This window comes from Macaca fascicularis, chromosome 10 (assembly GCF_037993035.2).
Source record: "Macaca fascicularis isolate 582-1 chromosome 10, T2T-MFA8v1.1".
Taxonomy (NCBI): Eukaryota; Metazoa; Chordata; class Mammalia; order Primates; family Cercopithecidae; genus Macaca; species Macaca fascicularis.
This window is the reverse complement of record NC_088384.1, coordinates 105,585,333-105,609,352: the sequence shown is the minus strand read 5'-3', so window position 1 is coordinate 105,609,352 and position 24,020 is coordinate 105,585,333. Positions and strand designations below refer to the sequence as shown.

Sequence of the window (24,020 nt, the reverse complement as noted above, 5' to 3'; positions counted from 1 at the left end):
TTCCTCCCAGCCTGATATATCTTCTATTCTACTTTCTGTCTCTGAATTTCCTGTACTAGGAATCTCATGTAAGTGGCATCATACAATATTTGTCCTTTTGTGTCTGGCTTATTTCGCTTAGCATAATATTTTCAAGGTTCATCCATGTTGTAGTATGTGTCAGAATATCTATTTCTTTTTTTTTTTTTTTTTTGGAGACAGAGTCTTGCTAGGCTGGAGTGCAGTGTTGCTCACTACAATCTCCGCCTCCCGGGTTCAAGCTATTCTCATGCCTCAGTTTCCTGAGTAGCTGGGATTACAGGTACATGTCACTACGCCTGGCTAATTTTTTTTTTTTTTTTTTTGTATTTTGGTAGAGACAGGGTTTCATCATGTTGCCTAGGCTGGTCTCTAACTCTTGAGCTCAGGAAATCTGCCCGCCTTGGCCTCCCAAGGTGCTAGGATTGCAGGCATGAGCCACCACGCCTGGCATATGTGTCAGAATTTCATGCCTTTTAAAGACTGAATACATTGTGTGTATATACTGCATTCTATTTATCCAGTCACCTATCAACCAACACCTGGGTTGTTTCCGCCTTTTGGCTACTGTGAATAATGCTGCTACGAACATTGGTGCATGAGTATCTGTTTGAGTCTCTGGTTTCAGTTCTTTGGGGTATATACCTAGAACTAGAATTACTGGATCATATGGTAATTCTTTAACTTTCTGAGGAACTGCTAAACTCTTTTTCATAGCAACTGCAGTATTTTACATTCCCACCAGCAATGCATAAGGGTTTCAATTTCTCCACATCCTCACCATCCCTTATTTTCTGTGTTTTAAATAGTAGTCATTCTCATGGTTGTGAATGGTATCACACAGCGGTTTTGATATGCATTTTTCTAATGACTAATGGTGTTGAGCCTCTTTTCATGTGTTTATCAGCCATTTGTAGCTCTTCTTTGGAGAAATATCTATTCAAGTCCTTTGCCAATTTTTGAAACAGGTTGTTTGTTTTTTATTGTTGTTGAGTTGTAGGAGTTCTTTTATGTATTTTGGGTGCTAGACCCTTATCAGATATATTATTTGCAAATATTTTCTCACATTCTGTCAGCTGTCTTTTCATACTGCATTAGCTTTTTTGCTTAATTATTCATTTATTGTGCAAATATTGAGTGCCTCCTATGTACTCAGAACTGCTCTAAGCACAGGGGAAAAGTAGAGAATGGTCCTGCCTTACTTTTTAAAGTCATCTGTAAACGCCGTGTTTACAGTGATATTCAAGATTGCAGTCGTGTGGTCAGACTTCAAAGAATGCCAGTTATTTCTAAAGCTGTGTTAAATTTCTTTGCCTCTTTTTTTAGCCATCCCATCAGATGATGCTTAGAAGTATCCAGAGTTTGCATCAACTGAGGTGGTTTTAACACGCCCGTGCCCTGCAGACCTAAACCCCTGGATGCCCAGTTCCCACCCACGTGATTTTGACATGATCAATCTGGGGTTGGCACCTGGGCATCCAGAGATTTAAGAGCTCCCAGGTAATTCTTCAGAGAGCCTGAAAAGTTGAGACACATAGGAAGATAATGTATTTCAGTTGAACATGTAAGCTCATTGCTTTACATTGAAATGTCACCTGAAATGGTGACATTCATTTCAATGTAAAACAATGAGCTCAAGTTGAAGTCTAAAAGTTAAACATATTCAGCATATTATTTGAAAATGAAGCCAAAATACTTAAAAAAAAAAAACATAGGCTACATTTCTGACCCTTTCAAACGCCCTGTGATGTGCAGCCAGGTTTAGAATCAGTGCTGGGGCGAGTCTTCCTGAAACACAGCTTGTGGTTCAGAAGAGTCAGTGAGGGAGTTTCCAATACTTTGAAACTTCAGAGCAATCCAAGGTGACTCTGTTTTCCAAGGGGTGATTTCAGAGAATACCAAATCTTATATTTTATATTTTTGTTTTAAACTTTATATCTGTGCATATAAATAGCATTACCTTGGAGCTTTAAAACAATATATATTAAGTCTCATGTATGGTTCATGAAAATATTTTTTTTAAAAAGAAGGAGAAAAGAAAACAATATCTAAATAGTATCATTCTTCAGTGCCCGGCTTTATCCTCTTACCAGTCTGCCCTTCGGAACTCTCTGTGTCTGTATGTAAAATGTACTAATTCACTTTCACTGCTGTATGGTTTTTCCAGAACATAAACACACCATTGTCTGTTTAATGGTGATTGCACGCCAGTGATCTGTGGGCCAAAGTTGACCTTCAGAGATGCTTCTGTGGTCAGCACAGTGATTAAAAACTTTTTACTTGGATGCTAACCTTAAAAAAATATCAGACGGTTATACATAATTGTCTGAATTTTCAGCTTCCTTTGAAAGCACAGGCCCTCTGGCCATGCTGGGGTGTTTCTCTCTCCTGCCGAGTGCTGGTCGGTGGGCTAAGTGCCATGGCCCCTTTCTGGCCTCCTCTCTCTTTTACTTGGCCTGCCTTCTCTGGAGTGAGTTGAGTTTGAGACTCCAGCCCAATCTGCCCTCTCTGGATGGTCAGTTAGGTTGTTGCTGATGTCTTTCTGTGATCGCTGCTGTGCTGAGCCAGCTCACAGTGGCCTCCTCCTCATGCACATGGGCTGGCACTGCTCTGGGGTTGGACCTGGGGAGGGAGAATGCTGTTCGGTGTTCAGTGTTCCTTCTCCTGCTCTGGAAAGAAATGCCATTTATTTAATGCATAATATGGTTTGGCTGTGTCCCCACCCAAATCTCATCTTGAACTGTAGCTCTGATAATTCCCACATGTTGTGGGAGGGACCTGGTGGGAGATAATTGAATCGTGGGGAGTGGTTTCCCCCATACTGTTCTCCTTGTAGTGAATAAGTCTCACGTATCTGATGGTTTTATAAGTGGTTTCTCCTTTTGCTTGGCTTTCGTTTTCTCTTGCTTGCCGCCATGTAAGATGTTCCTTTCACCTTCCCCCATGATTATGAGGCCTCCCCAGCCACATGGAATTGTGAGTCCATTAAACCTCTTTTTTTTTTAAATAAAAAAAAATTACCCAGTCTTGAGTATGTCTTTGTCAGCAGCATGAAAACAGACTAATACAATGCATATTTATTGAACACCTACTACGGGCTGGGTGCTGGGGACATAGAGGTGATTGAAATAGACTGGGATCCCACCTGCAAGAGACAAGACCCCTTGCTTCTTTTTACTGGGCGTAAGACAGATAATAAGCAAGTCAGTATTGAAAGAGCTTCCCGCTGTGGGCTTGTCCCTACAGCTTCTTTCCCACAGGAACTCCCCACCCTCAATGAGTGACATTCAGAAGTCCCTTGGCCTCATGGGAGGTCATGCTCGGTCAGCCCTGGGTGTGGTGGTGAATCTCTAACCCCTACTCTCTGTGCTCTGTCCCTGCAGGGGACAAGGACCACATGTGCAGTGTCAAAAGTCGCCTGTGGAAGCTGCTGTCCCCAGCCAGGCTGGCCACACGGGCCCACAGGAGCAAATGGCTGGAGAGTTACCTGCTGCACTTGGAGGAGATGGGTGTGTCAGAGGAGATGCAGGCACGGGCCCTGGTGCTGCAGCTGTGGGCCACACAGGTGAGTGTGAGTGTGCAAGTGGGTGTGTGCGGGTGTGCATGTGTGGTTGTGATATGAATGTGTATGTGTGCATGGGGGTGTGCATGTCTGTGCACATATTCAGGTGCACATGACTATACCTGTGTGTGCATGTGTAGGTAGGTGTGCCTTTGTGAGTGTGTGCTGATGTGAGTGTGGGTGTGTGCACACATACCCACTGCCCACCCCCGTTCCCTGACTTCCTTTACTGTCAAACAGCATGATGAACAGAATAATTCACTCAGTATTCTTTTCTTTTTTTTCTTTTGAGACAGAGTCTCGCTTGGTTGTCCAGGTTGGAGTGCAGTGGCTTGATCTCAGCTCACTGCAACCTCCATCTCCCGGGTTCAAGTGATTCTCATGCCTCAGCCTCCCGAGTAGCTGGGACTACAGTTGCCTGCCACCACGCCTGGCTAATTTTTGTATTTCTAGTAGAAATGGGGTTTCACTATGTTGGCCAGGCTAGACTCAAACTCTTGACCTCAAGTGATCTGCCTGCCTCAGCCTCTGGAAGTGCTGGGATTACAGGTGTGTGCCACCACGCCCAGCCTCTTTTTGTTTTGTTTTGTTTTAATTTGGAAAAATGTTAAATTTATAAAAAGGTTTAATAGTTTAATGAACTCTTATATATGCTTCACCTTGATTCCCCAATTTTTAACATTTTACCACCTTTGCTTTCTCTCTGTCTCTGTCTCTCTTACGCTCTCTTTTCCCCAGTGGGATTATTTTATTGAAATAATTTGTGAATAAGTTGCAGATATCATGGTTTTTTATCCCTAATTGCTTGAGTGTAAGCAAGAACATCCCCTGCATGACCACAGCACAATAACCAATTTCAGGATAATGAGCCCAGATACATGATCATTATCTAATAAACAGTCTGTATTCCAGTTTGGCCAGTTGTCTCAATAATGTCCTTTTTGGTTCATCTTGGTCCAGCATCCAATCCAGAATCACATGTTGCATTTAGTCATTCTGACTTTTCAGTTTTCTTTTTTTTTTTTTGGAGATGGAGTCTCACTCTGTCGCCAGGCTGGAGTGCAGTGGCATGATCTCATCTCACTGCAACCTCTGCCTCCTGAGTTCACGCGATTCTCCTGCCTCAGCCTCCTGAATAGCTGGGACTACAGGCTCGTGCCACCATGCACCACGTTCAGCTCATTTTTTTGTATTTTTAGTAGAGATGGGGTTTCACCATGTTGACAGGATGGTCTCGATCTTTTGACCTCGTGATCCACCCGCCTCAGCCTCAGCCTCAGCCTCCCAAAGTGCTGGGATTACAGGTGTGAGCCACTGCACCTGACCCGTTTTCTTTAATCTGTCACATTTTCTGTGCATTTCATTGTTTCTCATGACCTTTACATTTTTTGAAGTGTGCAGACCAGTTATTTTGAAGAATTTTTTAGAAGTTCCATTAAGAAGCTGGGCATGGTAGTGTGCACCTGTAATCCCAGCTACTCGGGAGGGTGAGGCAAGAGGATCGCTTGGACCCAGGAGTTCGAGACGAGCCTGGGCAACATAGTGAGATCCCACCTCTTTAAAAAAAATCCACTGAGTACTTACCATAGACCTCAAAGATTCTGTGTTGTGTTGATTACCATTTGGGGGGTCAGGGGGACAAGGAGCAGAGTCCAGGAAACATATACAAGGTGATTTTAGATGATGATATTTAGAGTATGAAACAGGGCTGTGAATAGAGAGACTTTCGGGTCTGCTGTAGCCGGGGTGGTCAGGAAGGCCTCCCTGAGATATTCGAGCTGAGCCCTGGATGATAAGAAAGCTAGATTCAGAGACTTGGAGAAGATGTGGGGATAGAAGCTTCCAATAATGGAAATAGCAAGTGCAAAGGCCCTGGGGTTGGATCATGCAGAGTAGAGTTGGATCACACAGCTGAAGCAGAGTGAGGAAGGGGCAAGAGACTGAGGGAAGAGGTCACTGAGGGCCTTGTGGGTCCTCATAAGTGAGGACTTGGGATTTTTTTTTGGGGGGGTGAGATGGGGACCTAGGAGAGTTCTGAGCAGAGGAGGGACAGGATCTTGGGGGCAAAAGCAAAAACAAGGCACCAAGGAGGAAACGGTGGTGGCAGGGTCAGGTGGTGGCCATGGAGGTGATAAGGACATGGATAGATTTTGGAAATTTCAGGAAGACAGAGCCGGTGGATTTGGTCATGGACCAGCTATTGGAGTGAGAGAAACAGGGTGGCCTTTGATGCTGCAGGGCTCCAGGCCTGGATCCTGTCCTCTTTCCTGTTCCCCAAGCCCCCCATCTTTCTCTTGGCCCCACTTCGACAGTGACAGTTGTACAGGCTGACATTTCTGGGTAATTCCTCTCCCATCGACTTGCGGCTTATTTTTAGTTTCCTCTCAGAGCCATTAACTGTCCTTGCAGGCAGAGACTGGCAAGGGGTGGGGGCTGGGATTAATTGGCAGTTGTCCCCCACATCAGTGCCTAATAACATATTTATGTGCAGAGATGACTTGGAGCTCCAAAGTGTCCCCAGAACCCTTGTGGAAATGACCTGTGTCAGCAAAACTGGATGCTGGCCGAGGGGCTTGAGTGGCAGAAAGTCCAGGGAACAGCCTTTGGCAGGGCCAGGAGAGCTGGGCAGGAGCTGGGGACAAGATGTCCTCTGAGGTTGAGTCGTTGACAGCGTCCAGAATTCAAGCAGGTGGGAAAACTTTTCAAGAGCCTTTTGGGGGCAGAGCCAAGAAGGTACTTGGTCTAGAAGTTTCTGGCACAGGCTCTGTGACCTCCCTGCCTGGATTTGAATCCTGATTTTGACACTTCCTGGCAAGTCAGTCACTTAACCTCTGAGCACCTCAGTTGACTCATCTGTAAAATGGAGATGGTAGCACTCGCTTTAAGATGTGGTTATGAAGATGAAAGGAGGCAGGAATACATGTGCAACTTTGTAACTGTGACTTGCGGATAACAAGTGCTCAATAAACATCTTCAGCAAATATTTAGAGTGCCTGCCATGGACCAGGCCCCATTCCAGAAGCTGGGGACAGAGCAGAGAGCAAAACAGACAAAAATCCCTACCTTTAGGGAGCTGGCATTCTGGTGGGAGAAGATAGACAATTAATAAACACATAAGCTGTAATCACAGTGCTTTGGGAGGTTAGACAGGAACATCATTTGAGGCCCAGAGTTCAAGACCGGTCTGGGTAACATAGCAAGACCCCATCTCTAAAAAAAAAAAATCTTATTTTTTTGTAGAAAAGCTGGGTGGGGTGGTGCACAGTTGTAGTCCCAGCTACTTGGGAGGTTGAGGCAGGAGCATTGCTTGAACCTAGGAGGTCAAGGCTGAAATGAGCCATGATTGTGCCACTGCACTCCATCGTGGGTGACATAGTAAGATCCTGTCTAAATAAATAAATAAATAAATAAACAAGCAAACAAGTAAGCATCTAAAATGTATTAGAGGCCAGGCACAGTGGCTCACTCCTGTAATCTCAACACTTTGAGAGGCCGAGGCAGGCAGATCACTTGAGATCAGGAGTTTGAGACCAGCCTGGCCAATATGGTGAAACCCTGACTCTCCTAAAAATACAAAAATTAGTCAGGCATGGTGGCACAGGCCCGTAATCCCAGCTACTTGGGAGACTGAGGCATGAGAATCACTTGAACCCAGGAGGTAGAGGTTGCAGTGAGCCGAGATCGCGCCACTGCACTCCAGCCTGGGCGACAAGAGAGACTCCGTCTCCAGAAAAAAAACTCTGTCTCAAATTTTAAAAAAAAGTTTTAGAGGGAATGTGTTCTATGGAGAAGAGATGCAGCAGGAAGGCAGGCACAGGAAGGCCTAACTGAAAGGTGACATCTGAGCAGAGACTGAAGGAAGTGAGGGGTGAACCATGTAAATATATAGAGTGAAGGCTCCCGGGCAGGGAGCAGCAAGTACAAAGGCCCTGAGGCAGGACTGAGGGTGACATGGTGGGGAGGCAGAGCTGCAGGACCACACAGGTCCCTGTAGGCCATGGGGAGGGCTTTGGCTTTTACTTTGAGTGAGACAGGTGCCTGCTGAGGGCTCTGAGCAGAGGAAAATCCTGGCCTGTCTTAATGCATTAGAGGGATCATTCTGGCTGCAGCGCTGACAAGAGACTGTAGGGGGTGGGGAAGCAGAGGCAGGAAGAGCAGGGGGGAGGCCATTGCAGGATCCAGGCAAGAGAGGGTGCTGCTGGGCCAGGGTCGGCGGTGGTTAGAGTCTGAACATATTCCACAGTAAAGCCAACAGGATCCACTGTTGGATGGGACCTTGGGGGAGGCCATCAAGGATGACTCCAGGTTTGGGCCTGAGTGACAGGAGGGATGGCAGAGCCATGGGCAGATGAGGAAGATGGTGGGAGGAGGAAGTCTCAGGGAGAGGATTGGGGGTTTGGCTTTGGGTATGTTGAATTTGAGATGGAGGTGGGAGAGTGGACATCTGGAGAAGACAGTCTGGAGTTCAAGTTTGAGGTCCAGGCTTGGGAGTTGTCAGCATAGAGGAGTTTAAAGCCTCAGGACTGGAAGAGATACTGCGGGCAAGGATGGGTGAAGAAGGGGGCGTCCCTGGGGCTCTCCAGTGGTGGGAAAGGTAAGGAGGAGGGGCCAGGAAGGTGGGGGGAGAGGCAGTAATGGGAAGCTGGGTCAGATGCTGCGGAGAGGCTGAAAAATGGTAGCTGTGATTGCTGCTGTCAGGTCGGAGATGATGAGTCAGGAATAATAATCGCAAAAGATACTGAGCACTTACCCTGGGCCAAGCATCCTCTTGAGCACTTTGCAAACATCATCTTATAGGATCCTCACAACAGCTTCATGAATCCAGAACCCCTGAACCTGGAATCGAGAGTGATGGAAGGGGCAGTGGGAGGCTCGGGCATCCAGGGAGGACCCTGTGGGCCGAGACCTAAGGTCCAGCCAGGGGGAAGAGGAGGCTGTAAGGGAAGGTGGGGTGGGGTGGCGGGGGGCAGATGGAGGAGAGTTTGCAAACACAGGACAGGTTTCCCTCCCAGCTCTGAGCCCACCGATCTGGCAATGCCAGGACTGAAACCATTGATTGTCATGATGTCCCTCAGCCCCATCCATCACATCTGATCCTTCTCTTCCTTCCTCATATCTGGCTTGGCCTTCACCCCATCACATCCTCAGCAGCCACGGCCACACATCCCTGGAAACTCCTGGGTGGTCCTGAGAGGTAGGGGAGGGGGCCACGGGAGCTGCTGGGCCTGCAGATAGCTCCGCTGAGATAGTGATCATCGAGAAGAATCCTTGAAGCATTTGACAACGGGGTGAAAAGCAAAACCACAGTATTGAGAGTCAGACAGACTTGGGTGGAGTATCAGCTCTGCCACTAAACTAGTTGTGTGACCTCAAACAAGTCACTTTTCTGGGCTTCAGTTTCACCATCTATAAAGAAGGTTGGGTTTGTTTTTGTTTTTGTTTGTCTTCAGTAGTTTTATCTTGAAATAATTTTAGATTATAAAAGAGTTGCAAAGATAGTACAGGGAGTTCCCAAATACCCTTCACCCAGCTTTCCCTAATGTTACATAACTACAATACATTCATCAAGTGCTAAGAAATTAGCACTGGGACATTGCTCGTAACTAAAGTCCATACTTCATTCACGTTGCCCCAGTTTTTCTACTAATATCCTTTTTCTCTTCCAGGAGCCAATCCACAATCCCACATTGCACGTAGGGCTTTTGTTTGTTTGTTTTAAATAGACTCTATTTTTAAAGCAGGTTTAGGTTCACAGCAAAATTGAAGGAAAGGTGCAGGGACCCCCCTTAGCCGCCTTCTCCCAGTGTCTCGCCTCTCCATCACCAGTGTCCCTCAGCAGAGTGGCACATTTGTTACAATTTATGACCTACACTAACACATCATTATCACACTTGGGGTATTCTTTTATTCCGTTGGAATCTTTTAAATCACAAAAATTAAAAGAATAAAAGAGTGACTCCCATCCCTCAGGTCTCCCTTCTGCCGAGCTGCATCCTCAGAGGGTCTCCTGGGGGGTGGCTACAATGGCCTCCAGCAGCTCCATGCAATTTAGCAATCCCATGGAGGAGGGTTCCCTTCCCTTAAATTCTAGCACAGCTCCCAAGCCTGATACTCACTGGCCCAGCCCATGTCACATGCCCCCCTCTGCGTGGATCACTCATGCGACCTCTGCCTGGGTCCCATGCCCACACTTGAAGTCTGGAAGGATGAGTCAGTCCTGGATGACCTACACAGACTTAGATTTAAGAGGAGGTGGTTTTACGAAGGAAAGTGGCGTGCTGTTACCCACAGACAAGGAAGTGGATGCAGGCAGGCACGGGCAGTGGGAGTCCCCCACTCCCACTGATGGGCCATGTGGTCAGCAGGCGACAAGAAGGAGCATGTGAATCGCCAAAGGTGTGGTCTGGCCCGTAGTCAGTGCCCCCCAGAGGTCTGCTGCTGCCATTCACAGGAAAGCTAGAACAGGGGGTGGCACTGTTGGGTCATGGCCTTTGGCTGCAGTAGGGGGGAATGAGGACAAATGAGAAGTGTCTTCCTGAGTAAACGGAGGCAAGTCTCCATGGGTGAAAGCTCAAATTCCAGGGTGGCAAATTCAGGATCTCTTATGGTTGCGTGCACACACACACACACACATACACACACACTCACATCTGTGCAATTGGGTAGAAGGCAGTCTTGGTCACCTCCCTAACTTGCCACAGCTTTTTCCTGCAAGCAGAGATAGCCAAGGGCCCATGTGTTCCACTCCTGCTTGGTAATTAATGAGCGGTGGCCCCCATCTGACCATCTGGGCCAGATAAAATGGCCTTGGCGCTGAGCTAAGCCAGTGCTGAATTATTTATCACCCCCATTTGCCTGGCTATTTAAGTGATGGACAGCAAGTGACCTCGCTGTGTCAGCTGGACCTGAGGTGCTGGCAGAACTCTCAGAAAGGGCCTGAGGCCCCCACTGACTTGTTCTCAAATCCAGGGGAGGGGCCAGTTGGGGAGGGGTAACCACTTCTGAGCACCTACTCTGGGCACAACACGTGTGGGATTGCTTGCATTCAGCCTCACTGGACCCTTGCGACCACCCAGGAGGTGGCAATGTTACCCCCAGTGTTGAGACCCAAAAGGGGACATGACTTGTCCACAGTCACAGAAAGTGGGGAGCTGGGATTTGAACCCACCTCTGCCTGGTCTCAGTCCAGGGATCTTCCAGTCCACCTCCCAGGCTGTCTTGGAGCTCCACCTCTGATCCAAAGGTACACAGATGTTTATTTGACAAATATCAGTGAGCCTCCACTATATGCTGGGCAGCGGGTAGCAACCAGGGAGTACTTCGTTTTCCTTTTCAGTAAAAGGCCTAATAATGGCACCTGCATGATGTAAGTATTGAGCAGAGGAGTGTGGTGCCTCCTGGCCTCATGGCCTCATGGGCACTAAAGAGGAAGGCACAATTCATCTCACCATCATTGATGCTATGGTGCATTTCTTTCCAGCTTTCCCCCGTACATTTTTCTTCTGTGGTTAAGATCATGCAGCTGTTTTAATCTAACCTTCTATTTGGTTTAATACTGTAACATGAGCATTTCTCATGACATTGTACATCACTATAGAAATCATTTGAATACAGCCTGAGAAACATAGTGAGACCTCATCTTTACAAAAAATAGAAAGATTAGCCGGGCATGGTGGTGCATGCTTGTATTAGCTACTTGGGAGACTGAGGTAGGAGGATCACTTGAGCCCAGGAGGTGGAGGTTGCAGTGAGCCACGATCACGCCACTGCACTCCAGCCTGGGTGCCTTCTGTTTCACTTAAAATTAGTGTGTCCATTAAAAATTTTTGAACAGTTTAAAAGGGTATTTGCAAGGAAAGTCAGCCTCCTTCCTCCCTATCCTCTTGTCTTCCCAGCTTCTGTCCCAAGGTAACCTCAGTTACCAGTTTCTGGTGTCTCTTAGCAATGGTCTATGCTTCTTTGGGAGGCTGTGGCAGGAGGACTGCTCGAGGTCAGGAGTTTGAGATCAGCCTGGGAAACACAGGGAGACCTCCATCTCTACCAAAACAACAACAACAACAACAACAAAACTTAGCTGGGTAGCATGTGCCTGTGGCCCCAGCTCCTTGGAAGGCTAAGGCAGGAGGATCACTTGAGCCAAGAGGTCAAGGCTGCAGTGAGCTATGATTGTGCCACTGCATTCCAGCCTGGGTGACAGAGCAAGACCCTGTCTCAAAAAAAGGGATGGTCTGTGCTTCTTCATGTATATTTCTCTTTAAACAAACACACAAATGGCAGCATGCTGAGCCACCACCCTGCACCTTGCTGTTTGCATGCTTCTGTGTGTCTTGGCTACAGTCCCACATCAGTACACACAGAGCTGGCTTCTTTTTAATGACTTCCTGCATCATCATCCAATGGATGGATCTTCATTTATCTCATTGATCTCCTATTGATAGACATGGAGGTTGTTTCCAGCTTTTTTCTATTACATTAGCACTGCAATAATTATCTTTGTGCATATGTTCTTTTGCCCATGTGTAATTATGTCTGTAATGAAATTACTGGGTAAACATGATATGTAATGATGATTTAATATTCCATTATTATGATTGAATAGGATAGTCATGGCAGACAAAAACCTTCCCCCAAATTGAGATTAGTTGGTATTCTACCCATGTCTGGATCACTAAAGGGTGCCATATACACATTTTAGCCACATACCAAAGAGCTGAAGCTAAAATGTGTATGAAAATGTTCAGCTAAGACTGAAGCCTTGAAGCAAGAAATTCCACTCATTTTCCTAAATGTTTATCTATTGGAAAGTTTAAATAATTTTTATTCATAGCTTTCAGTCATCAATGATGATTGTGACTTTGTTTTATATGTATACAACACACACACATTTATTCTTCAAGTGACTGAAAGAATTTTAAGATACAAAGCATACAGAGAACTTTTTGCATCCCAGACCACGTTGAGAATGATTATATTTGGAAGCAAATCTTTAGATATCGCACCAGTTAGCTATTGTTGCCTAACAAACATCCACAGCAACTCGGTGGCATACACCCATCAGCATTTATTTAACTCACGGGACTGTGGGTCTGGCTCAGTGGGGCAGCTCAGCTCTGTCCATGAGTCTCTCATCCTTCTCTTGGGATCAGTGGGCTTGTCAGGCAAGTGGAAACACAAAGTTTCTCGCGGCTTAGGCGTAGAGTGGCTGTTCCTTCAATTGCACCTCATTCTGTTGGCCAAAGCAAGTCCACGGCTGAGCATAAATTCAAAGGACAGGGAAATACACTCTGGCCCTTGAATGGAGGAACGGCAAAGTCACATGGTAAGGAGCGGGGATTTTGGGATTGGTGAAGAACTGGGGCCAACAATGTGATCATTCTCAGATGTGAACAGTCTTAACTGATACACGCTGTTCCTATTACTGACACTGTTTTGCTGATTAGCTATGAAGATTACCTGTGTGACCTAGAATTAGTGACTTTGCACACAGTCAGGGATGCCATGAGTGGTCCTGAAGTAGGTATTTTGGGCCACAGAGTAGTTTTGGCCATGTCCTGAGGCTGGAGATAGACACTGCCATTCCCGGGCATTTGGCAGCAGTGGGAGCCCGGGCCTACTGGCCCCTCTGTCTTGGCCCGGGCCGTGTCCCTGGCAGAGACGAGTCAGCTCTGCCCTCATAATGACATAACAGGGGCCCTTCTCCTTGCAGGGGAATATGGGTCCCGCTGCTTTCTGGCTCCTGCTCTTCCTTCTCAAGAATCCTGAAGCCCTGGCTGCTGTCCGTGGAGAGCTCGAGAGTATCCTTTGGGAAGCAGAGCAGCCTGTCTCGCAGATGACCACCCTCCCACAGAAGGTTCTAGACGGCACGCCTGTGCTTGGTGAGATGGTCACACCCTCCAAGATAGCTCCTAAGACTGCGTCATCATGGACCCCCAAAGTCCTCCCCAACATGGGCTCCTGTCTTCCAGAGTCCATCAGTGTCCTCCAACCTAGGGTCTCCCTGAGCCTCCTATCTTCACACACCTGGCATCTCCATACTCCAGTCTCAACTAGGGGTCAAGTGACAGAAAACCTAACTTCAATTGACTGAGGTGAAAAGGTACTTTGAGACATGTCACTAAAAAGTCCAAAGGACTGGCTTCAGGCACAGGTGGATCCAGGCACTTTAACAATATTGTCAGGACTACTCAGTTCCTCTCCACCTGTCATCCCACTGGGTTGACCCCAGTCTCAGGCTGGCAGTAGCTGTTGGCAGCTCAAGGCTGACTTCCTCCTGGCTTTGTGAGACTCTGCATCTCTTACAATGTTCCCACCAAGAGTCCCAAGACTGTGTCTCATTGGCTTTCTTTGGGTCATGTGTCCATCCTGAACCAATCACAGGGCTCAGAGGGATGCTGTGATTGGCCAGTCACAGCCTCATCCCAGGAGTTGAGCATAGAATCAGCAGTCTAACCCCTGAGAGTGAGAGAGGGGTGGACCCTAGAGGAAAACCAGGGGCCCGTTTCCAGAAGAGAAATATATGCCGGGAAGGCAGGAACAGAGATTGATGGCCCTACTCTCTCCCCAGCCTTCTGGTATCTCCCTAGCTCCCACCTTCCCTCACAACTTACCTTGGGATCAGACCTGGATACCTTCATGTTCAAGGGTCTCTGAGGGACCACAGAGACCACATGTCATCATGTGTCCTTTTTCACCTTGCTGTGTGACTGTGTGGATGAGGCAGGCACCCTCTCTGTGCCTCTTCATCTTCCTCTGTAAAATAAGAGTTGGGGGTGGCATATGAGCAGGTGAAGGGATAGCCTGCTGACCCTTCCTTGCACCTGCCCCATGCAGACAGCGTGCTGAGTGAGAGCCTCAGGCTTACAGCTGCCCCCTTCATCACCCGCGAGGTTGTGGTGGACCTGGCCATGCCCATGGCAGATGGGCGAGAATTCAACCTGCGACGTGGTGACCGCCTTCTCCTCTTCCCCTTCCTGAGCCCCCAGAGAGACCCAGAAATCTACACAGACCCAGAGGTAAATGGCAGGGGCGTCTGGTCATATGGGGTCTGTGGGAGGAAAATCAGTGACTTTGGGATGAGCCAGATCTGAGTGGCAGCCTGGCTCTGCTCTTTGTTTGCTATGTGACATGGCCTAGATTGCTTCACCTCTGTGTTTGCTTCCTCGCCTGTGAAATGGACCTCGTCATAGTACCTGCCTCATAAGATTGATAGGAAGGTTAAATGAGATCATGCAGAAGCAGATACTGATGGCCCCACTCTCTCCCCAGCCTTCTGATATCTCTCTGGCTCCTACCTTTTTTCACAGCTTCTCTTGGAGGCAGACCCAGATCCCCTCATGTTCAAGGGTCTCTGAGGAACCCTAGGACATGAGGGGATGTTCATTCACACTGAGTGCTTTGTGATAGCTGAGCCATTTTCCTTATTTCAGAATGTTATAGTGTCAGTTTCTCAACACTCTTCCCTCTCCCCAGACTTTGAGAAGAAGTAAACTTTCACGATTGCTAACAGATTGGGTACTTACTGTGTGTCAGACCCTAAACTACATGCTCACCCATCCATCCATTCATTCATCTATCTATCCATCTACTCATGCATCTGTCTATCCATTTATTCATCCATCCAGCCACACATTCACCTATCTACCTATCCATTCATCTATCCATCCACCCATCCATTCATCCATCCACCCACCCAATTTACCCTTTCATTCACCCATCTACCCATTCATTTATCCATCCAGCCACCCATCCACTCATCTATCCATCCAGCCACCCATCTACCCATGCATCCATCTATCCATTCATCCATCCACAAACTCACCCATCCATCCATTAATCTATCTGTCCATCCATCCATCCATCCATCCATCCACACACTCGCCCATCTACCCATCCATCCATCCATCCATCCATCCATCCATCCATCTACACACTCGTCCATCTACCTATCCATTAATCCATCCACCCATCCACCCACCAAGCTACTCTTTCATCCACCCGCCTACCCATGAATCCATCCATCTATCCACCCATCTATCCATCCGTCCATTCATCCATCTACTCATTCATCCATTCATCCGCCCACCCATTCATCCATTTATCCACCCATCCATTCGTCCATCCACCCACTCACTCATATGTCCGTCCACCCATTCTTCTACTTATCCACCCATCCACCCATCTACTCATCCATCCATCCATTTGTCCATTCATCCATGTATTCATCCATCCACCCATCCACCCATCAATCTACCCATTCATTCACCTGTCTACCCATCCGTCCATCCACCCCATCTACCCATCCATCCATCCATCCCTCCATTCATTCATCTTCCCATCCACGTTTCCATCTCTTAATCTATCCACTGGTTCATTCACCTATCCTTCCACCCATCTTTCAGTCAGCAGCTACTGCATGCCAAGCTCTGTGCTCAGGTACAACCTTGCCTTACCACTGTGTAGTGTAACCAAAGGAAATTGGGATTTTCTTTTAAAAATATTTTAATTTCTTTTATTTTACATTACAAAAGTAATATATATCATAGAGTATAAAGAAATACAGAGAAATATATTCTTTAATGTAAAAAATATATATTTCCCTTCTTCTCCAGTTCTACAGAGTTCTCTAACCACGGTTTGGAGTGTGCCTTGTGAATTGTTTTCATGGCTTTACAGGCATACACACAACACATTCACACACCATGAAAAGACTGGTGTGTGTATAGGATCATACAATATATACTATTCTGAAACTTGCTTTTTTCACTCAACAACCAATTGTAGAAATTCTTTCCATGTCAGTACACACAAACCTTTTGCCATAATTTTTTAACCAGTCCCCTATCAATTGACCTGTATATGGTTTCCAGTTTTTCCCTCCTATAAACATGACTGTCAGGAACATCCTCATACATTTTTCTTGGTCTGGGCTTGTTCTGGGAATGGGGTCAGAAGAGGACCTTCTTCCTGTTTCAGGTATTTAAATACAACCGATTCCTGAACCCTGACGGATCAGAGAAGAAAGACTTTTACAAGGATGGGAAACGGCTGAAGAATTACAACATGCCCTGGGGAGCGGGGCACAATCACTGCCTGGGGAAGAGTTACGCAGTCAACAGCATCAAACAGTGAGTGGGGCCCAGGGCGGGTCCAGGGTGGCTCCTGATCCCCTGGTTGATACGGGCCCTTCTCTCCTGGGACTGAAGGCTCAGCCAGGAGAATGGTTTGGCAGAGGCTCCACACGGACAGCCCGTGAGCCATCTCTTATTTGTGGTTTCACAACTGTGTGCTTTTAAAAATCAGAAGAGCTCATGTAAAAAAGCCAGATTTCGGATTTCTTTTGGAAATAATCAGATCTGGCAGCAGGTTCTTCCCTCCAAGACTGGTGTCCGGATTCCAAATACTGGACATTCCTTTCAGCTGACCTTAGCTGTCCGTCTGCAGCTGCTGCTGCGTGTTCAGAACTTCGTGTTAGGAACTGGCCGAACTTCACTGTTCCCAGTTGGTTATTTTAATGCTTGTGGGGCCGAAAGTCTCATAAATTATCTCCTTTGAACCCCAGGAGCTTTGGCCACCAAGATCACAAACAGATTGGACCGAGGTTATGACATTTGCCCTGTCCTCCGTCCAGCCCCTGTGCAATTATAAGCTGGGTTACCTTCTGCGCCTCTGTTTCCTCAACTGTAAAATGAGGGTTCTGATTATAACTACACCCCAGGAGTGTCAGGATAAATGAGCTGGATCTTTCTAAGTTCTTAACCCACTGCCTGGTTCATTGCAGGCATTTGAAAAATGTTAATTATTATCATAATTATTAATATTATTATTAATATGCATGCATTATGCTAAGTGAATGGGCATGTTACATTGACCTTTGGCCTCAGTTTCCTCAAGAAAATGGAGTTGATTATGAGCATAATACAGCTCATATGCATTCCTAAAAATCACCTTGCTGTATGAAATCATGCAACAAAAACTGCAGGAATTCATGCCTGTAATCCCAGCACTTTGGGAGGCCGAGGTGGGTGGATTATTTGAAGCCAGGAGTTTGAGACCAGCCTGGCCAACATGGTGAAACCCTGTCTCTACTAAAAAGACAAAAATCGGCTGGGCGTGGTGGAGCATGCCTGTAATCTCAGCTACTCAGGAGGCTGAGGCAGGAAAATCTCTTGAACCTGGGAGGCAGAGGTTGCAGTGAGCCAAGATCGCACCATTGCACTCCGGCCTGGGCGACAGAGTGAGATTCTGTCTCAAAAAAAAAAAAAAAAAAAAAAAAGAAGAAGAAAAGAAAAACCTGCAGGGATTAGGGGAAAAGGGGGACTGGGGCCCAACACTCAAAAACCTCATCAGTGACACATTAAAAATAAAAAAAGAGAAGAACCCAGTAAAAAATGGTAATAAAGTTTTACACATGTTCATGGCTAAGAACTATGTAAGTGCTGTAATGACCGTGGCTGTAGATCGATGCTTTTGTGTGCACGTGTATATGTTTTATGGATTTCTGCACAGCCAGGTTCAGCTGGGTGCAGTTTTTTGTATTTACTTCATGCTTCTCACAAGTGAAATTGCACGTGAGCAAATGTGAAACTTGCATTATATTCAAATGGTGCCCTAATATATCAATCCTATTGGAACAAATTCACCTGTTCAAAACAAGTGTTAGAGCAGAACCGATTGGCGTTCCTACCTCATCAACTTTTTGGACAGATATGAAGAGATAGCGGGTACTAAATGCTTAGCTGGTGCCTAGCGCACAGTGTTCCAATAAATTAGCTAATTTGTTGTTATTTTTATCTCACTGAATTGTCATGACAACCCTGCTGGTCCATCTAAAACTGAGTCTAGACAGGTCAGATCATTTGCCGTGTTCCCAGGAAGTGGAGGTGCCAGGGTTCAAATCCAGGGGTGGGCACAAAACTGCCATCCCATAGAAACTCACCCTCTAGTATCCTACAGCCTCAGAGCTGGAAGAGTCTCAACTTGCCTTCCCCCTCTTTGACCAGATGGGAGAACCGAGACCCAGAGTGAGAAAGAACTTGGCGAGGGCCACATTCCTATAAGCGGCCCAGCCCAGATCTTCTGTCCAGAGTGTTAACCCCCCTCTCTCCTCATCTGCCCTCTTCTTCACTCCTTCAGTGAGACAGAAGAATCCCCGCCATGTGCTCAGTCCTGCATCGGGCACCTGGGTTGGGGTAGGGAATAGTGGTGGGAAAAGAGTTATGAGATATTCTCCTGACCCTTACGAACATGGGCATTGTAAGATGAGGCAGGGAGGCAGCAACCGTTGACATCCGTAGGGCTGGCTCCATGTTTATGGGGGCACTGATTACATCATAGGCATGGCAGCTTCGAATGTTTAGTACGACAGTTTTCTCAGAAGATGGCGGTAGAGAGCACTTGTTCTTGCAAAGTTGGTCTATTTAGGACAATTTTCTCGGAGATGGCAGTAAAATGTCTTGAGAGAGCGATGCCTGTTTCTAATCTCACAGAGACATCTAAGGGTTAGCAGCAGCCCTGGCCAAGATAGACAGCGAGGGTTCCAGGAGTTTGGAGAAAGGCGGGGAAGGGCGTGGACTGGAGGATCCAGAGGAGCTGCTGTATTTAATCAGCATAGGCTCAGCTCTGCACCTGCCGAGTCTCAGTGGCTTTTACCAACAGAGGTGCAGTTCTGCTCACGCGGTATCAGCTGTGGGTTTGGGGGGAGTTCCCCACTCTGTGCAGAGACTCGGGCCAGGCTCTTTCCCTCTTTCAGCTCTGCTACCTCAACGTGAAGCCTGCATGGCTGCCAGGCAGGAGGGACAGCTGGAGAGCCACACGCTGGCTCGTGAATGCTTTGACACGGGAGTGGCACAGGCCACTTCTGCACACAGCCCATTCACCAGAACTCATCCATGGGTCTGCCTAACCTTACAGGGGCCTGGCAGATGTGGTGAGCAGCAAATGCATTTGTTCAGCTTCCTCACGCTTCTCTTCTTCTCCTTTTTCCCAAAGTTGGTGTCAGACGTAGGAGGCAGCCATGCCTCCCCTGCCTTATTGCCAATAACCCCCTGCTCTACTCCTCTCCTTCACACCTTCCATGCCATTTCTCTGCAGATTTGTGTTCCTCGTGCTGGTGCACTTGGACCTGGAGCTGATCAACGCAGATGTGGAGATCCCTGAGTTTGACCTCAGCAGGTATGGCTTCGGTCTGATGCAGCCAGAACATGACGTGCCCATCCGCTACCGCATCCGCCCGTGACAGGGAGCAGATGGATCCACGTGCTCGCCTCTGCTCAGCCTGCCCCAGCCTCCCAGCTTTCTGTGTGCACAGTTGGCTTGGGTGCAGGTGCTAGCATTACCACTTCCCTGCTTTTCTCCCAGAAGACTGGGTCCAGAGGTGGGAAAAGTTAAGAGAGGGTGAACGAAGGAAAGACATTGGAAGCTCTATGGATTATCTGCTGCAAAGTTTTCTTTCCAAAATCAGGCTTTGTCTGCTCCCAACTCACCTCGTTCCTCTCACCTCGTGATATTCACAAAGGCTATTCAGACAAGGCAGGACTAGGAATCCTCACTGCTTTGTCCCCAACTCCTGGAGGGGTCACCTTCCCAGTTCTTATCAGCTAGCATGGCCCAGGCCTTATCCAGTCAAAGCAGATGCTGGCCACAGAAAGGCCATTCAGGACCAGCAGTCTGTCCATTGATGTCATTCAGCAGTCAGTCCCCCAATCATCCTTAAACCAGCTAAAGCCAAAGGAATCCCTTAGAAGATCTGCTTCCCTGGGCGCCCCATTTGCCGGATTGCCCCACTGCTCACACTACCTGAGAAAATGCAGGAGAGCTTCCCCCAAGGCTGATGCATTCCCGGCACAGAACAGGGACACCCTCCAAACCCTGGGCTCTGAGGAGTGGAGTTCTCTGTTCTAGAGTGACAGGCACCAGATGGGATGGGCTTTCTCAGTGTCAGTACTCAGGTAGGGAGCTAAGGAAGACACAGCCCAGACAAGATGGCTGGAAGGAGCCAGCCAGGACTCCTTAGACACGTCAAGCTAAAAAAGAAGGTGCCAATTTCATGCATTCTAGTGCAGAAGCCCCAATTGTGGTCACGATCCAGTCTGCAGACATGTTTTATTTGGACTGCACTTAAAGAAAATACCTTAGTTGTTATCATCTTTGGGAGAGTTCATTCAAAACGTCCAGCTTCTCTTGAAAACTTGGTTTATCTGACCACACTGGGCTCACATTCCCAAGGGTAACTCTTGGCCAGACCTGAATGGCAGCTGCCTCCCTTACGTGGGACACGTGCTCTCAGCTTCACCAGGGTTCTGACCGGGTCTGCTTCTGCGTTCACAGCGCCTCCTGGCACTGAAGGCATCTGAGTGTGAGACCCTGTTCTAACTCTTAGAAGTGACATTGTAAGAGGTGGTGGGGACCAGCTAATTGGTCCAACCCAGCCTGAGTGTACCACCCTTTGAACAAATGTATCAGTGATGAAAATTTGCCTTTGCCCCAGCTTTAGAACAAAAAGCCTAGACCACGCATGGTGGCTCATGCCTATAATCCCAGCACTTTGGGAGGCCGAGGTGGGCGGATCACTTGAGGTTGGGAGTTCAAGACCAGCCTGGCCAACACGGTGAAACCCCGTCTCTACTAAACATACAGAAATTAGCCGGGTGTGGTGGTAGGCGCCTGTAATCCCAGCTACTCAGGAGCCTGACGCACCAGAATTGCTTGAACCCAGGAGGTGGAGGTTGCAGTGAGATGAGACTGTACCACGACACTCCAGCCTGGGCAACTGAGCAAGACTCTGTCTCAGTAAATAAATAAATAAATTAATTAATTAAAATAAAAAACAGCTTAAAGAGAAAAATGGCCTGCAAACATTTTTTATGATCCTAGTTTTATTAATATAAGGTCCTGTCTGTTGAGGCCCTTTAAATGCCTGCGATAGGCCCCATAGACAGTATTTCTACTCCTCACAGCATCTCTGTGAAGAGAAGGAGGGTTGTGCCCGCTTCATAGATGAGAAAACCGAGAGGTGAGGTGACTTGCCTGGGGCCACATAGTTCATAAGCTGTAGAACTCAGCAGGCAGATTCACTGTCCCAGGAGCAAATGCTGGGTGGGCAACTCCTGTTCCTTGGGCTCAAGGGGGCTGGTGATGGTGCAATTCTTTCTGGCTTCAGAGAGCTGGCAGAGCCAGAGGCACCTAAACATGGGCACATATCGTAAGACACATAATGAGCTTTAGCTGGAGGGAGAGAAAAGAACCCTAGACCTCTGAATGTCCCAGAGGCTTGTCTCTTCTCAGAGGAGCACTGGGGTTTGGGGGCTTCCCTGGGCCTCAACCTCCAGGCACCCCCAGGATTCCCAGAGAGACACTGTGATTGGCAGGAGGCGGGATATCCCCAGGGAAACCCATCTTCACGCCTGGGTGACCCCCACTGCCGCCTCCTTCTTAACTCTGCGGGAAATCAGAGCTGGCAGCCTCCAGTGGGAGGACAGAGCCGGTTTCCCTGGCAACCCTCAGTTACCTCATCATGGCTGGGAAGGGAAGGAAGCAAGCTGGCAGAAATAGCTATGGAAGGTCTTGCGCAGGCTGCAACTCTGGTGTGCTGGGGGAAAACCCTTATGACTCCCCCCTTCCAAATCAGGCTGGGTTGTCACTGAGACTAGATTCTCACCTGCCTTCAAAGAAGGGCCAATCCCCTTTAAAGGTCACACCTCCTTGGAGCCACAGTCATTAGTGAATTACACTCAAGGAAAAGACGTGCTCCCACCAGGCAGCTCCAGCTGTTACCTGAGATACTGAAGTGCAGCTCAGGAGACGATGATTTAAACCTACCCTTGTTTTAATCGTTCTTTTTCTTTTTTTTTTTCTAAAAAAAATAGAAGCTATAAAGAAAAGAGGGAGAGATGAGTGGGTTAGCTACCTGCTACATGCTAGTTAGGAAGGTACCTGGATGCCATTGCATTTCTTCATCCCTTGCTTAAGAATCAAAATTGCTGGACATACGTTAGGAATACTTTCTTTCTTTCTTTCTTTTTTAAGCTCAGTGGCAAGAATGAAATACTCTTTTTTTTTTTTTTGAGACAGAGTCTCGCTCTGCCGCCCAGGCTGGAGTGCAGTGGAGTGATCTCGGCTCACTGCAAGCCCCGCCTCCCGGGTTCGTGCCATTCTTCTGCCTCAGACTCCCAAGTAGCTGGGACTACAGGTGCCCGCCACCATGCCTGGCTAATTTTTGTATTTTTAGTAGAGATGGGGTTTCACCGTATTAGCCAGGATGGTCTCGATCTCCTGACCTTGTAATCCGCCCCCCCTGGGTCTCCCAAAGTGCTGGGATTACAGGCGTGAGCCACCGCGCCCGGCCAAGAATAAAATACTCTTAAGCTGACCTAATGAAGTGTTTCCTTACCACTGTGATTATTATTACTATTATTTGCTATATTTTAATATTGTTGTTTACTGAATATTCTCCTTTAAACAGACTCGCTTTTTAAACTTCGTTTTTAAAAGGAACTTTTTTTCCCCAATTGCTGCCAATAGTGGATAACATGTATCACTCGCTGCCAAAAATATAAAGTGACCATAAAAAAGAAAAATAAATTTGCTGGGGAGGGGTGCTTCATGCTGGTGTGGCCAAGGCTGACAGCTATCTCTTCTCTGTTACAAAACGAGATAAGCAAGTGTTAGCATTGCCTTAAGGTCACACTGGCATCTCCCTGAACTTCTCCAGGGACAGAAGGAGGAGTAAGTTGCTCATCACATGGGCCACTAGGGCCATCTCCTCCCACCAGTGGCCCCCACTCACAGGCAGCTGGCAATGTCCTACCTGCCTGTTCCCCAGATGGAGAAACAGGCTCTGAGAGTTCACAGGTCTTGCCCAAAGTCATTGATTTTGATGATTAAAAAGAATAAACACAGTGTTTCCTGAGTAGCAGTGATTGTTATGCCTTGCTATTTTAATAAAGATTCTATTTTCGTATAACATTGTCAAGTGGAAACATGCTGAAATCTATTAAACCATCCTTGTTTGTGGAACTGCCTCTGAGTGTGATTCTGATGGAGGGCATTGGCTGTGCCTGGAATGGTGAGGTCAGCTCCTGGGACAGGAGAGCACAGAGCATCTACTCTGTCCCTTGCTCTGGGCCCAGGCCTCTCACAGATAGAATTGAGTCACACCTTTACCCACCCTCCAAAGCATAGATGAGTATCCCCGTTTTTATAGAGGAAAAGACTGAAGGTCAGAGAGGTGATGTGGTTTGCCCAAGAACACGTGGATAAGAAGTAGCAGACCTGGGATTCAAATGCAGGCCCCTCTGTTGCCTGAGACAGTGTTCAGGATCTTTCTTTCAGTGATCCTCCTCCTGGCAGCAGAGGGATTGGGTACCCATTAGAGCAGGGGTCCACAACCCCTGGGCCACGGATCAGTGCAGGTCCTTGGCCTGTTAGGAATTGGGGTCCACAA

The 24,020-nt window shown here is 47.5% G+C and overlaps 1 protein-coding gene and 1 long non-coding RNA gene across 4 annotated transcripts in view; one reads left to right on the top strand and one right to left on the bottom strand.

Annotated features, from left to right (window-relative positions):
- PTGIS (prostaglandin I2 synthase) overlaps positions 1–23,590 on the top strand; it is a 67,821-nt gene extending 44,231 nt beyond the window's left edge. For both annotated transcript variants that reach the window (XM_005569323.5, XM_045363101.3), the window contains exons 6-10: positions 3,402–3,583; positions 13,287–13,455; positions 14,411–14,592; positions 16,553–16,704; positions 19,670–23,590. In XM_005569323.5, coding sequence (XP_005569380.3) covers positions 3,402–3,583; positions 13,287–13,455; positions 14,411–14,592; positions 16,553–16,704; positions 19,670–19,814 — 830 coding nt within the window. In that variant the 3' untranslated portion in view covers positions 19,815–23,590. The remainder of the gene's footprint in view (positions 1–3,401; positions 3,584–13,286; positions 13,456–14,410; positions 14,593–16,552; positions 16,705–19,669) is intronic.
- On the bottom strand, positions 1,929–12,811 carry LOC135965669 (uncharacterized). 2 transcript variants are annotated; one of them, XR_010578729.2, is made up of 5 exons: positions 12,655–12,811; positions 8,331–10,812; positions 6,120–6,433; positions 5,165–5,365; positions 1,929–2,687 (listed from the first exon to the last, which is right to left on the bottom strand). It is a non-coding gene; the product is annotated as an uncharacterized lncRNA (long non-coding RNA). The 2 variants fall into 2 exon arrangements; XR_012419533.1 differs by lacking the exon at positions 6,120–6,433.
- Positions 23,591–24,020: the final 430 nt, after the last annotated feature.